Source organism: Calidris pugnax, unplaced genomic scaffold, assembly GCF_001431845.1.
Source record: "Calidris pugnax isolate Ruff unplaced genomic scaffold, ASM143184v1 scaffold312, whole genome shotgun sequence".
Lineage (NCBI taxonomy): Eukaryota > Metazoa > Chordata > Aves > Charadriiformes > Scolopacidae > Calidris > Calidris pugnax.
The window spans coordinates 126,718-140,355 of NW_015091046.1; the positions used below are offsets into that span (position 1 = coordinate 126,718).

Consider the following 13,638-nt stretch of genomic DNA (forward strand, 5'->3'; position numbering starts at 1 on the left):
GCGTGCCCCATATGCTCCCAGGCCTCTGCACAAAACCCCCCCAAAACCACCAGAAATGCAGGGGGGTGGCCACGGTCACTGCATCGCCCCGTCTGAGCCCTTGCCAGAGCCCCCCCAGAGCCCTGGGGTGCAAAATCAGGGGGGGCATCAGCACCGTTTGCACCCCGGTGGGGCTTTCCTGGGGTTTAAGTCCTGGGTTCTCCTTGGGGGGGGGAAGCTGCGCTGGGTCAGGCACAAACGAGGGGAGGAATTAATTGCCCCCTGGGCTCCTGGCGCAGTGGCTGCCCCCTTCTCCCAATGGCGGGGGGGGGTCCAGTGTGGGGGTTGCACGTCCAGAGATTTTAAGATCAGCAGAGCTCCTCTTCCCCTCTGCAGCTGGGGGGGGTCTCCGTGTCACTGCTTGTCCCCACGTCCCGGGGGAGCCACAAGTGGAGGGGGCCAGGGTTTGGCACGGCAAGAGCCCCTGCCACAGTCGATGCCGGGGGTGAAATCCGGCACGATCCCCCCGGCACCCCCTGCCCCTCCTCGGCCGAGGAGTCTGGAACGAGGGAAGCTTTGGCCAAAAAGAGGGGTTTTTTTCCCAACCCCCTGGGTCGGTGCTGCCAAGAAAGCCAAACACCCTCCATGGCACCGGTGCCACCCTCGGTGCCCCGTAGCCCTTCGGTCTCTCCGCTTCCTCCTCCTCTTCTTCCCCTCAGCACATTTTGTTTCTATTTTCTTCATTTCTTGGGGCTTTCCTTTTTTTTTTTTTTTTTTTTTTAATATATACTTTTTTTTCCCCCTCCTGTTTGTTTTTTTGTTTCTGTTTAAATATCAAACGAAAGAAGAAAATCCAGCGATGGGGGCTCTGGAGCCGGGGGCCAGGCTGCTGGGCGGGCGGTAGAGGGTACCGGGTTGACTGGGGGGGTTGCCGGGTGTCTGGGGGGTGGGAGTCCTGCTGGCTTTGGGGCGGAAGAGGCTGCCCTGCTGGGTGGAGGTGCTGTTGGAGAGGGGTGCGTGGTCGGGCTCCCCGGAGTCGCTCTCGGTGTAGCTGTAGGCCTGTGCCCGGGAGATGCCCTTCTGCTGCCTCCGCCACGAGTTGTAGTAAGTGGGGTCGCTGATGTAGTGGTTGACGAAGGAGTGGGCTTTCTGGTGGCCAGGGTCCACCTCGTACTCGCTGTCGCTGCCCTAAAGAACAGGACGGGGTGGAGTGAGCATGAGACATCCCCCCACCACCACCACCTCCAAAAATAGGGTGAGCTTTCCCCCCGGTGCTCTTTGGGAGATGCTGGTGAGGGCATCCCAAAGGACTTTTGTGTTGATGACACAGAACCAGGAGGGGTGGCTGACACCCCAGAGGGTTGTGCCACCATCCAGCGAGACCTGGACAGGCTGGAGAGTTGGGCAGAGAGAAACCTGATGAAATTTAACAAGGGCAAGTGTAGGTGCTGCACCTGGGGAGGAATAACCCCCTGCACCAGGACAGGCTGGGGGTGACCTGCTGGAGAGCAGCTCTGAGGAGAAGAACGTGGGAGTCCTGGTGGACAATAGGATGCCCATGAGCCAGCAATGGGCCCTTGTGACCAAGAAGGCCAATGGCATCCTGGGGGGCATCAGGAAGAGCGTGGCCAGCAGGTAGAGGGAGGTCATCCTGCCCCTCTGCTCTGCCCTGGGGAGGTCCCAGCTGGAGCACTGGGACCAGTTCTGGGCTCCCCAGTTCCAGAAGGACAGGGAACTGCTGGAGAAGGGACAGCAGAAGCTACAAAGATGATGAGGTGCCTGGAGCGATCAATGCTCACAAATACTTCAAGGGTGGGTGTCAGGAGGATGGAGCCGGTCTTTTTTCAGTGGTGCCCAGGGACAGGACAAGAGGAAATGGGCACAAACTTGAATATAAGAAGTTCCACCTAAACATGAGGAGGAACTTCTTTCCTGTGAGGGTGGCAGAGCCCTGGAAGAGGCTGCCCAGGGAGGTGGTGGAGTCTCCTTCTCTGGAGACATCCAAATCGCCCTGGACATGTTCCTGTGGGACCTGCTCTGGGCGGACCCACTTTGGTGGGGGTGTTGGGTTGGACTAGATGATCTCCAGAGGTCCCTTCCAACCCCATGTGATTCTGTGATTCTAGGACTTCAGGGGCTGGCAGGGCCGAGGCAACGCTGGGGCGTTCCCACCTCTCGCTAAAGCAAAATAAAACCTCACACAAAAGGCTTGCAGCATCCTGGGGGCCCTCATGGTGGTGGTGGGGGGGGGGGGGGGTCCCCGCGCCCCCGTGGTTTGGCGGGGAAGGGTGTTTTTGGGAGGCGGGTGCCTCCCCGCTGGCGGTAATTGGATTCAGCTTCCCCCGGCCGGGGACAAAGGGGCCATTGAGGCGGTGGGGAAGCTGCTCCGCGCCAGCTCCAGCTCCCGCCGCTCTTCACAGCTCCTCAAAAGCCACTCGAGCCCCCGCACAGGCCAGAGGGAGCGGAGCCGGCATCTGCCAGGCCATGGCAAAAGAAACAGCCGGCACAGGCAGCGAAGGAAGGGGGGGGTGGGATGTCCCCCCTCTCCCTCTCCAGCTCAAGGACCCTCAGGACCTTCCCCTGAGCTCCAGCTTCATCTTTCCAGATGCCACCCGACATCCATCCCCGGAGGCGATGCTCCCCAGGGAGCTGCCCGTGGCCACGATCCTGCCCGGCCACAGCTGCCCCTTTTCTCCCCGAGGAGACAAAAGTGCCATTTTGCGGGGTTGGCAGAGCCGCGGCCGTTGCCACCAGCGACCTGGCAGCAGGACAGTCCCCCCCCAACCCCGCTGCCCTCCTGTCCCCAGCAGCCCCCGGGGACCCCCCGTGGGGTCACATCCCCACAGCACACGGGCCTGGGGCCGTGCCAGCTCCACGCTGGATCCGTGCCGCAAATCCACGGGGGACAGTGCTGCCGAAAAGCGGGATGGGGCTGGGGAAGGGGACTGGTGTTGCTTTTCCCAAATGTGCACCAGGATCTGCATCCTACAGGATGAGGGGTAATGGTTTTAAACTGAAAGAGGGGAGATTGAGATGAGATATTAGGAGGAAATTCTTTGCTGTGAGGGTGGTGAGAGCCTGGCCCAGGTTGCCCAGAGAAGCTGTGGCTGCCCCATCCCTGGAGGGGTTCAAGGGCAGGTTGGAGGGGGCTTGGAACAACCTGGTCTGGTGGGAGGTGTCCCTGCCCAGGGCAGAGCATGGAACTCGATCTTTAAAGTCTCTTCCAACCCAAACCATTCTGTGACTCTATGATCTTGGTGGGCAGAGAGAGGTGCCAATGCCCAGGGAGGGCTCCCAGCACCATCCATCCTGCCCCATGTCCCTGTCCCCCTGTGCATCCCCGGGTGGTCACCTGGGAGTCCGAGACCTCGGAGGGCTTCTCCGTCAGGCTGCTGCTCTCGGCGGGGATCAGGTCGTTGTACTTGGTCACATCCTCATCCGAGTAGTGGAGGCTGCCAGGGCTGGGCCGCGGTGGGGACCTCGGGGAGAGGGGGATGCTCAGTGCGGGTCCCCTCTCAGGGATGAGCCCAGCCAACCCCCAGGGCGGGCTTGGGGACCACCCCTAAGCCGTGCCAACCCCCCCAAAAGGACCCTGCCCACGGTTTTTTAGGGATTCCCAGCTTTATAGGCGGTTCAGCATCAGGGCTGGTGCCCAATGTCCCTCTTGCCATACCAGGGTCCCCTCCCCGGGGTGTCACCCTCCCCAGCCCCATGCCCACCCCACGGCAAGTGCAGGATGGGCACGATGACTGAAAAAACTCCCCCCTTGCCTGGGGAGGGGGCTGCGTGGGGGGGTCCCTACCGGGTGTAGATGCCGTTCTTCCGGCAGAAGGAGTTCTTGACGGAGAGGCGGCGGTTGTTGAGCTCCAGGGCGGGGAAGCTGCCCTCGTCCAGGCTCACCATCTCCCCGTGGCTCAGGGCGGTCGCCTTGGAGCCGTTCCCTGTGGGACAGGATGCTCAGACCCTCCCCGGGGGCACCACAGCATTGTGGGGTTGTGGAGGGGGGGGAAGCTGGACCCTGCACAGGGTCCTCAGGAGGGTTGTGCCAGCTCCAAAGCCTGGGGATGCCACGAGGTGCCAACCCCAGGGCAGTGGCCATCCATCAGCCGTGCTTGCCCGCCTTGGCTCCCACCCTGACCTGCCCCATCGCCTCCGGCTCTCGGCTCAGCCGCTCTCTGTTTGCTTAACGAGGAGATCTGGATTTTCCCCACAATTTGAGCCCTTGATACAGCTAAGAAAACAAGAGCTGTGTTTGACTAATCCCCGTGACCTCTGCCGAGCCCCCGGGGCTGCCCTGACTCCGCCGCTGACAGCGGGACAAGTCGCTTATTTAATCTTTAGCTCCCAGCGCTCTCCGGGAAGCCCACGGCATCTTTATCGGATGCCACCGGGTTCCTGGAGGAGCTGTGCCCCGAGGCAGGGTCCCACTGCCCCGCTCAGACCCCAGGGGCAGGCAGAGAGGCCCCAAAGAGGCTCCTAGGGGGTTAGGGCTCTGCACCCCTCTTTTGGCACCCTGGGGGGGTGGTCCTGTCACCCACCACCTCCCCGGCACTCACCTGAGTCTGATTTCTTGGCGTACTTCTTGCTCTGCCCACGGATGATGAGCACAAAGACGAGCAGGAGGATGAAGATGAGCCCCACCAGGGCGATGACCACCAGGAACCACCACTCCTCGTAGAAGGGGTTGGTTTTCTGGGCTGGGGGACAGCAGGGAGGATCAGGGCAGAATGGGAACAGGGGGGCAAACCAGTATGGATGGGAGACCCTGCTGCAGGGCATGGGGTCACCTCGGGGAACATCTTGAGAACTGGATCCATGCAAGGGAGCAGGTTAAAGGGGGATAACAGAGGGCTTTGCTGGCAGACACTGCTGGCAGGGGGATCTGGGGCTCTGTAGGAGCCAGGCAGGGTTGGGGAGGTGGCTTTCAGTGATGGTGTCCTGGTTTCAGCTGGGACAGAGTTAATTTTCCTCCCAGTAGCTGCTGCGTTTTGGATTTAGGATGAGAATAACGTTGATAACACACACATTGTTTCAGTTGTTGCTAAATAACGCTTATATAAAGCCAGGGGATTTTTCAGCTTCCCCTGCAAGAGGGAGCACAGATGTGACAAACTGGCCAAAGGAATATTCCATACCATAGACGTCACACTCGGTATGTAAACAGGGGCTGGCCAGGGAGCAGGAACCCACTGTATCACTTATTTTATATCTTATTTTACCACCGTAATAATAATTATCATTTTCCTCTTCCGTTACTGTGCTACTAAACTTCCTTTATCTCAACCCACACGTTTTTCCCCTTTTCTCCCTCTTCTTCCCACCCCGCTGGCCGGGGGAGGAGTTGGGGAACGGCCGCCTGCTCCGAGCTGCTGGTGGGGTTAAACCACACCAGATGGCCAGGAGAACACAGCAATACTCCCCCCGGCACGGGGAGGTGACAGCATTCCCCTGGGGATACCCACATGTTGTCCCTGCTGGCTACCTGACACGGAGGGGGACGGTGTGCTGGGGGTGCCATAGCCGTAGTCGTTGACAGCGATGACGCGGAAGTCGTAGCTGACCCCCTGCTTGAGGATGTCCATGCTGAAGGTGTAGGAGGTCACCTCCTTGGGGATGTCTTTGATGAGGATGTCCCAAAGCCCCTCGTCTGGAAGAGAGAAGGTGCCAGAGGATGATCTCCCTCCATGGGGGGGTGCGTTTTGCCCTCTGCCATCTCCCCATCCCCAGCAGGCACTGACCTCACTGGCTGCAGCATCATTAAAACGCCGTAACGATAACAATGCACACGGCTGATCGATCTCCTGCCCCACTCACAGACGAGGCCAAAGCACTTCCCTGGAGACCCGTTCCCACCACAGCCCCACAGCACCCCCCAGGAGCCCCACGGGTTCAGGGGGGTTTCCCTCCCAGGTGCTGCCCCACAGCGTGGGGAGCGGTACCGACCCCCCCATTAGCCATCTCTCAGGTCAGATCTGAGCTGTGGGCTCTGGGGCAACCAGAAATCGTTAACCCGGGGCTGCAGGAGAGAGCGTGGCCATCCCTGCTGGCTCCCTGCCGTGGGGACAAGGAGTCCTGCCTGCCCCAAAGGAGAGCTCTCCCATTTTGGGGTAGCCTTGGTACCCCTTGAACCCCCTCGCCTGGCTGGGGGAGCATCAGGACCTCCATCATGCCCAGGAAAGCAGCAGCATCAATGGGTGCTGCTCCGTGGCTCGCCGGCCCCTCTCCATCATCCCAGCTGCATGGTCCTCATGGACCAGCTCGTGGCCAACACCTCAGAGACATAGGTCCCAATCCCCAACCCAGCCTGTGGGGTGGCCTGCACAAACTCCCTGCCTCAGTTTCCCTTCCTCCTCAACCCAAAGGCACCACTGGTAACAAGGTGGGGATGGAAAGCAGAGAGGAGCTGCCCTACCTGAAGGACGGGCTTCGATGACGTATCTGGTGATGGGCCCTTGGCCGGGGTCCCCACTCGACCAGTGGATGGTGATGGCCGTGCCATAGCGGGAGATGAAGGGCTCGCCGGGGGGACCGGGGGCACCTGGGGACCCAGAGCAGAGTTGGAGCCATGGGGGGGGGTACAAACTGGCATATGGCCACGCCAGGTCTGGTGGCACCAGGGAAAATGTCCCCATGTCATCTCCTCCACCTCCCCATCACGACATCCTGCACGTCCCCCCTGTACCTTCCCCAGGCCCCGTGGTGATGTTTGCCTCAACATCTGGCCCGTAGGCGAAGGTTTTGGCCCGAATCCGGAACCGGTAGGTCACACCCTCAGCCAGGTCCTTCACCTTCATCCACAGTGGGCTGTTCCCCTTCACGTCCACCGTCACGATCTTACTGACGCCTGCGGGGACGGAGGCTGAGCCGGGTGCTCGCCGGAGCCCTCCCGGCTCCCCCCAGTGCCCCCAGCCTCCCCCCGGTGTCCCCGCCGTGCCCTCACCGTCCACGGGCATGCAGGGCTCGTAGACCAGCCTGTAGCCCTCGAGGATGCCGTTGGGCAGCGGTGGTGGCTCCCAGGACACGTTCACCGACGTGGTGGTCAGCTCACTGAATCGGATGGAGCCGGGGGCGCTGGGGGCTGCGAGGAGTGGGGTGGTCAGGGCCAGCTCAGTGCTCCCAGGGGACACCCCCAGCACCGAGCCAGCCCCTTTCTCTGCCTTCATCATAACGGAGCTGGAGCACTTGTCATCACCATCTCACACCACCCTGGTGCCACCACCCTGTGTCCTCCCCTCCCCACTGCAGTAAAGACCCTGCCAGGGCTCCACACACGGTGAGGGGAATGAGCCCCCTCCTCATCTCTCCTCCCAAGAATCATAGAATGGTTCAGGTTGGAAGAGACCTTAAAGATCATTGAGTTCCCACCCCCTGCCCTGGGCAGGGACACCTCCCACCAGCCCAGGTTGCTCCAAGCCCCCTCCAACCTGCCCTTGAACCCCTCCAGGGATGGGGCAGCCACAGCTTCTCTGGGCAACCTGGGCCAGGCTCTCACCACCCTCACACCGAAGACCTTCATCCTTCTCAAGCCTCAGCCAAGACCTTCACCTCCGTGTCCCCCCAACCCACAAACCCTCTGGGGTGAGCCCAGAGCCGGTATCTACTCCTGGATTGCAGGAATCGGGGTGCAGCTGGGATGAAGGACCACCTGCTGGACATCACTGACCCATGGGGACACCTCCTCACGGAGGCCAGGGGCAGGAAGGTCTGGATGGGACCGTGCTGACCCAAGGGCTGGGGGACAGCCGTGCCACGGGCCCCACCTGCCTGCTGCGTCCGCCCCTTGACAGGGGGGCTGCGGGGCCCGTCTCCCGCCGCGTTGAAGGCGGCGACGCTGACCCAGTACGAGGTGTACCCCGTCAGGTTCTTCAGCTTCACCCCATCCTCGGGCAGGAAAAGCGTCTTGACCCTCATGCTCTCGTTCTGGCGCTGGGCTTCCCAGAAGTGGATCTGCAGGAGGAGGAGGAGGAGCCATGGAGACCTGCGTGACGCACGGATCCAGCCAGTCTCGCCTTCTCCAAGCCCTTTGCTGCGCCCAAACAACCCCCAAAGTCCTGCCTGGCCTCTGAAGCCCCTGCCCCAGAGCAGCGGGGGGCTCTGAAGATGCTAGAGGGAACGCAATGGCCTCTCCTCCAGGATGGCTGGGCATCAGACATGAGTTCACCGAGATCACCCTGGAGATGTGCCTAATTCTCAAAGGATGGGGCCGAGCAGGAGGAATCACCAGGGATGTGGCCAAGGAGGTGCCTGGAGCACGGGGCTGGGCATCCCGAGGCATCCTGGCTGCATCCCTGCTCCATCCCAGCAGCTCCTCAGCCGCATCCAAGGACCAACGACGCCACCTGCTGCCCCGCGAGCGCTCGGCACCGGGATGGGGACACCCGACATCTCCCCGGGACACCCAGCATCTCCCTGGGACACCCAACATCTCCCCGGGACACCCAGCATCTCCCCAGCATCCCTTCCCCAACACCATGCGCAGCATCCCCCAGGGCACCCGGCATCTCCCCAGACCCAAGAACCCACAGATCACCCCCCAGGAGAGCTCGTCACTCCCCAGTGACACCCAGCATCTCCCCAGCATCCCTTCCCCAACGCCATGCACAGCATCCCCCCCCAGGGCACCCGGCATCTCCCCAGACCCAAGAACCCACAGATCACCCCCCAGGAGAGCTCGTCACCCCCCAGTGACACCCAGCATCTCCCCAGCGTCCCTGACCCCCGTCTCGGTGCCAGCTCCCGGGTGACGGGTGAGGTACCTTGTAGCCCTGGATGTCCCCGTTCTGGCTCTCGGCGGGTGGCGGTTCCCAGGTGACATCCAGCTGGGTGGCAGTGGCCGCCTGCACCGCCACGTTCTGTGGGGCACCCGTGGGCACTGTGCCAAGGGAGGGGGACAGTGTGACAGCCCTGCTGCGACCAGGATTGGGGGGAAAAGCCCCCTCCTTGATGTGGGGGGGATGCACTGCCGTATCTGGGCACATCAGGGGATGGGGGTCGTGGGATGCAGGAGCACAGGGTACCAGGGCAGTGGAACCCCCTCCCCACAGCTCCCAGTTGTGGGCCCTGCTGGGGGACTCACCCGCTTCACCCACAAAGACCTCCTGGGGGGGGCTGGGGGGGCCCTCGCCCACGGCGTTGTACACGCTCATGCGGATCTCGTAGCGCCGGTGCTTGCTCAGGTCTGGGGGGAGGTGGAAAGGGGAGAAGGGGTGAGCTCCCTGCAGCAGCAGAGGGTCCTGCTACCCCCGGGGGACCCGGCAGAGCCCCCCCTGGCTGGGGAAGAGAGGGGTGTCCCCAAGGAGCAACAAGACGGGCAGAGGGATCATTGGGGACAGGGCATTTGGGGCACCCCAGTTCACCCCACAGCACAGGCAGGCGCAGGGGAGGGACACGGAGCGGGGGTGGCAGTGGGGAGGACAGGCATGGGGGGGGGGGAGGGAGAGGGAGAGGGGGTGGCCACCCCACAGCACAGGAGGCAGGCGCAGGGGAGGGACATGGGGGGGTGGCAGTGGGGAGGACAGGCATGGGGGGGTGGCAGGGAGAGGGACAGGGGGTGGCAGGGAGGGATGGGAGGGGTGATGACTTACTGTCCAGCTCGTACTGGGTGAGGGACACCTCGCTGAGGTTGTGCACGGCGTAGACAGCTGGGTGGCACGGGGCAGGGAGAGCAGGTTAGTCCCACATCTGTGAGCCCCCCCACCTCTGAGCACCCACCCCAGCACCACTGCCCACCCCAGGGAGGGCCGGGGGGTCCCCTGCCATGGCCCTGTCACCCCCAAGGTGCCAACGGGGCTGTCACAGCACCGAGGAGCCTTTCCATCCTCCTGCCCCATCCCCTGAGGGGCACGAGATGGGTCTGGGCATCTCCACGGGGGTGAGCAGTGGATGGGGCAAGGTCTGTGTTTGGGCTCTGCCCTTGTCACTCGTGTCCCCTGCTGTCCCCAGAGCAGGGTGTGAGGGTGGCAGCACCCCTGGACACACACAGCAGGATGCCACAGACACCCATGTTAAGTGCAGACACACTGCAGGGACACGGGGGCTGAGCACAGGGGGCCTGACCCAGCAACGTGGCAGAAAAGCACGTAAGGTACCACAGACCTGGTGGCACAAGGGGGACAGTGACAACTCCACGGGGCACAGTCTGACCCTGACAGCTCCAGGCTGGCACCCGGGAGGAAGCCATGGAGCAGAGGATGCTGCCTTGCCCCGTTTTCTAACTGCCGCCACTGGGCCACCCCCCACCTCCAGCCACGTGTCCCCAAGCCCAGTGGGACCACCAGGACTCACGGGTGAGCTCGGCCCAGGTGGCCCCGGGGTGGCCGATGCCGCGCAGGGTGAAGCCGCGCAGGCTGTCGGACACCAGCTCCCGGTACCGGAGACGGAAACCCAGCAGGATCCCGTTGATCTTGTCCTCGGCCGGGGGCTGCGTAGGTGGGGGGACAGTGAGAAGCCTTGGTGCCACCTCCCAAGTAGGGGGTCCCACAACAACCCCCCCCCAAGGCGGAGGGGACAGTACCTGCCAGCGGATGAGCACCGAGGTGGTGGTGTGGGGGGTGACGGAGAGGATGGTGGGGGCTTCTTCTGGGGCTGTGGGGAGAAGCGGGTGGTGAGGCTCCGGAGGTGCGCTGGGTGGGCACAGGGGGATGCCCGGCCATGAGGGGACCCCCTCTCCTTGCCCCAGGAGCCACTGACCTGCCTGCAGGGTGGTGAGCGACTCCGACTCCTCGCTGTACTCGCTGTCCCCGATGTCATTCGTTGCCTTCACGCGGAACTTGTAGGAGGTGAAGGGCTTCAGCCTGGGGGGGAGCAGAGCAGGATGGGGACAGTGAAGCCAGCAGGGGACCCCAGGAGCCACCCTCCCTCCTTCTCAACCTTGGGGCTTCTCATGGGACAGGGAAACTGAGGCACGGGGCAACCACCCGAAGCGGAGCCCGCAGTTTGCCCACCTCCCCGTCGCCCCACGGCACCGTGGAGGTCCAGCCCGTGTCCCACCTGTCCACGACGAAGGCGGTGGCGTTGCGGCTGACGGAGGAGGAGTGCAGTGCCCACTCGCCGTCGGGCAACTCCCGGCTCTGCACCGTGTAGTATCGGACGGGGGAGAGCCCGTCGCTGCCCGGCTCCCAGGAGAGCAGCACGCTGCGGGCTCGCACCTCCTCCTGCTGGGCTAGTGGCTTCCCGGGGGGCTGCGGGCGGTCTGGGGGAGAGGGCGAGGGGCTGGGAGCACCGTGGGCACGCCGTGGGCACACACAGAGCCTGCCCCCCACCACCGTGGGCTGGGTACCCCCTCCCCAACCTCGCCGTTACCTCTCTTCTCCGTGGTGACCACCAGGGCTTCGGCCGCCTCGCCCCAGCCCTTGCGGGTCTGGGCTGCGATGCGGAAGAGGTAGGTAGCCTCCGGCTGGAGGCCAGTAGCCGTGTACTGGCGGGCACTGGGCTCCAGCACCTCCGTGGTGGCTGCAGTGGCCGCGGTGGTGTTGAGGCAGTGGGTGACCTGGTACGCTGCGGGGAAAGGAGAGTCACGGTGGGGACACCGTGCTGGGGGTGGCGTGGCCCACGCCAGGGTGGGCTAGGAGTCCCCCTGCAATGGCCCTGTCACCCCTCAAGGTGCCAATGGGGCTGTCCCAGCACCAAGGAGCCTTTCCATCCTTCTGCCCCATCCCTTGAGGGGCACAAGATGGGTCTGGGCATCGGGGTCTACATGGGGGTCCGACCGTGGCTGAGAGCGGTGGATGGGGCAAGGTCTGGTCTTGGGCTCTGCCCTTGTCACTCGTGGCCCTGCTGTCCCCAGAGCAGGGTCTGAGGGTGGCAGCACCCGTGGACACACACAGCAGGATGTCACAGACACCCGTGTCAGGGTGCTCACAGGGCACAACCCGGGACCCAGCCCATCCTGATGAGTGGGGAACCCCCAGCCCTGGGGGGCAACGGGCTCTGAGATCCTTGGGGGATCTCAGGGAGCTGGTTTCTACCTCCCCCTTGATGTCGATGCCTGGTCCCATGGGACCTCTGCATCCCTCTGCAGAGCATCCCAGCGTGGCACAACCAGGATGGCTCCCCACCTACCCAGGATGACGCCGTTGGGTGCTGCGGGGGGCTGCCAGACGAGCCGCACCGAGGTCGTCCTCACTTCGGGGAAGAGGATCCCCACGGGGGGGCCAGGCACTGGAGGGGGGAGAGATGGGGTTCACCAGGAGGGTGCACAAGTGTGTCCCATGCACTGGGAATGAGAGTTCTGGGAGTCCCAGTCAGGGGGGGAGAGGGATCACCCCAGGGAACAAGGATGGGATGGGATGGGATGGGATGGGATGGGATGGGATGGGATGGGATGGGATGGGATGGGATGGACCCCCCCAGCCCATTTGGGTCCCCCCCAACCCATCCATCTGCTGTTACCCACCGTCGTCCAGCGTCCGCTCGAGGACGGGGGGCCGGCTGGGGACACCATCACCAATCCTGGTGAAGGCCAGGACACGGATCTCATACAGCGTGTACTTGCCCAGCCCGCTCAGCTGGGCACTGCGGGAGGCATTGCCCTCTGCCAGCCAGAACTGGACACGTGCCTCCGAGTCCTTCTCCTTGTACATCACCTGCAACAGACCCCGTGTGACACGGTCGGACAGGGCCACTACCCCTGGGACCCCCCCTGAGTCCCCCTGGGATGGGGCAGCACGGCCAGGGCTGGCACAGATGGGCACCATCTCTTGGAGGTGGTGCAACCAGGGGACACCTGGCAATCGGTGGGGTGATTCCTCCCAGGAAAAGCTGTGATTCCCAGGTCTGGGGGTGAGGCTGGCAGGGCACAGGTGGGCAGGCAGGGCCATAATGCTGGGGCTAGCGTAGGTGCTCACCTTGTAGCCCAGGATGAGGCCGTTGCAGTCCGCCTCGGGGATGTCACTCCATCGGACCAGCATGCTGCTGGAGGAGGTGGCCTGCGCTGACACGTTGCTGGGGCCAGAAGAAGGCACTGGAGCAGGGGGAGGGATGAGAATGGGGGTCAGGGGCCAGATTCGAACCAGGGTGGGTTCCCAACGCCATGGGGTGGGTGCCTGGCACCATGGGGTGGGTTCTCGGCACCATGGGATGGGTGCTTGGGGCCATGGGATGGGTTCCCAGCACCATGGGGTGGGTGCCTGGGGCCATGGGGTGGGTGCCTGGGGCCATGGGGTGGGTTCCCAACGCCATGGGGTGGGTACCCAGCACCATGGGGTGGGTACCCAGCACCATGGGGTGGGCAGCGGTACCTGACTCCCGGGTGCGTCCCACCACCGAGTGGCTCCAGGGCCCCGAGCCGATGGCGTTGAAGGCTTGGACCTGCACCCGGTACTGGGTCCACTCCTCCAGGTCCTCGATGGTGAACTCCCGCTCCACGCGGTCGTGGACGACGTGCACCGCCGGCTGCCCGCGCCCGTCCCAGCGCGCGTACCGGATCCTGTAGCCCACCGAGTCGGGGTTCCCGTTGTACTCCTGCTCCAGGAGGGGCTGAGACGGGCACCGTCACTCCTGAGCTCCCACACTCAGCCCAGCTCCATCCCCCTTCATCTCCCCACCCTCCCGCCTGCCCCCCTCGGGCACAGGACCCCCCCCCTCCAAGCGTCGTGGTTCCCCCCCCCTCACCATCCAGCGCAGCCACCGGCTGGTCTCACTGGCCGTCCTCAGGGGGAC

At 63.7% G+C, this 13,638-nt stretch overlaps 1 protein-coding gene across 1 annotated transcript in view; it reads right to left on the reverse strand.

The window, feature by feature from the left end:
- Positions 1-729: 729 nt before the first annotated feature.
- SDK2 (sidekick cell adhesion molecule 2) overlaps positions 730-13,638 on the reverse strand; it is a 175,270-nt gene continuing 162,361 nt past the window's right edge. Inside the window, exons 27-48 of the mRNA XM_014956580.1 lie at positions 13,591-13,636; positions 13,218-13,455; positions 12,825-12,940; positions 12,374-12,563; positions 12,040-12,138; positions 11,281-11,475; positions 10,969-11,170; positions 10,669-10,772; positions 10,493-10,563; positions 10,264-10,399; positions 9,564-9,620; positions 9,056-9,157; positions 8,736-8,851; positions 7,740-7,926; positions 6,920-7,057; positions 6,662-6,823; positions 6,392-6,517; positions 5,462-5,626; positions 4,536-4,676; positions 3,782-3,920; positions 3,332-3,458; positions 730-1,167 (exon numbers count right to left, since the gene is read on the reverse strand). Coding sequence (XP_014812066.1) covers positions 814-1,167; positions 3,332-3,458; positions 3,782-3,920; positions 4,536-4,676; positions 5,462-5,626; positions 6,392-6,517; positions 6,662-6,823; positions 6,920-7,057; positions 7,740-7,926; positions 8,736-8,851; positions 9,056-9,157; positions 9,564-9,620; positions 10,264-10,399; positions 10,493-10,563; positions 10,669-10,772; positions 10,969-11,170; positions 11,281-11,475; positions 12,040-12,138; positions 12,374-12,563; positions 12,825-12,940; positions 13,218-13,455; positions 13,591-13,636 — 3,211 coding nt within the window. The 3' untranslated portion in view covers positions 730-813. The remainder of the gene's footprint in view (positions 1,168-3,331; positions 3,459-3,781; positions 3,921-4,535; positions 4,677-5,461; positions 5,627-6,391; positions 6,518-6,661; positions 6,824-6,919; positions 7,058-7,739; positions 7,927-8,735; positions 8,852-9,055; positions 9,158-9,563; positions 9,621-10,263; positions 10,400-10,492; positions 10,564-10,668; positions 10,773-10,968; positions 11,171-11,280; positions 11,476-12,039; positions 12,139-12,373; positions 12,564-12,824; positions 12,941-13,217; positions 13,456-13,590; positions 13,637-13,638) is intronic.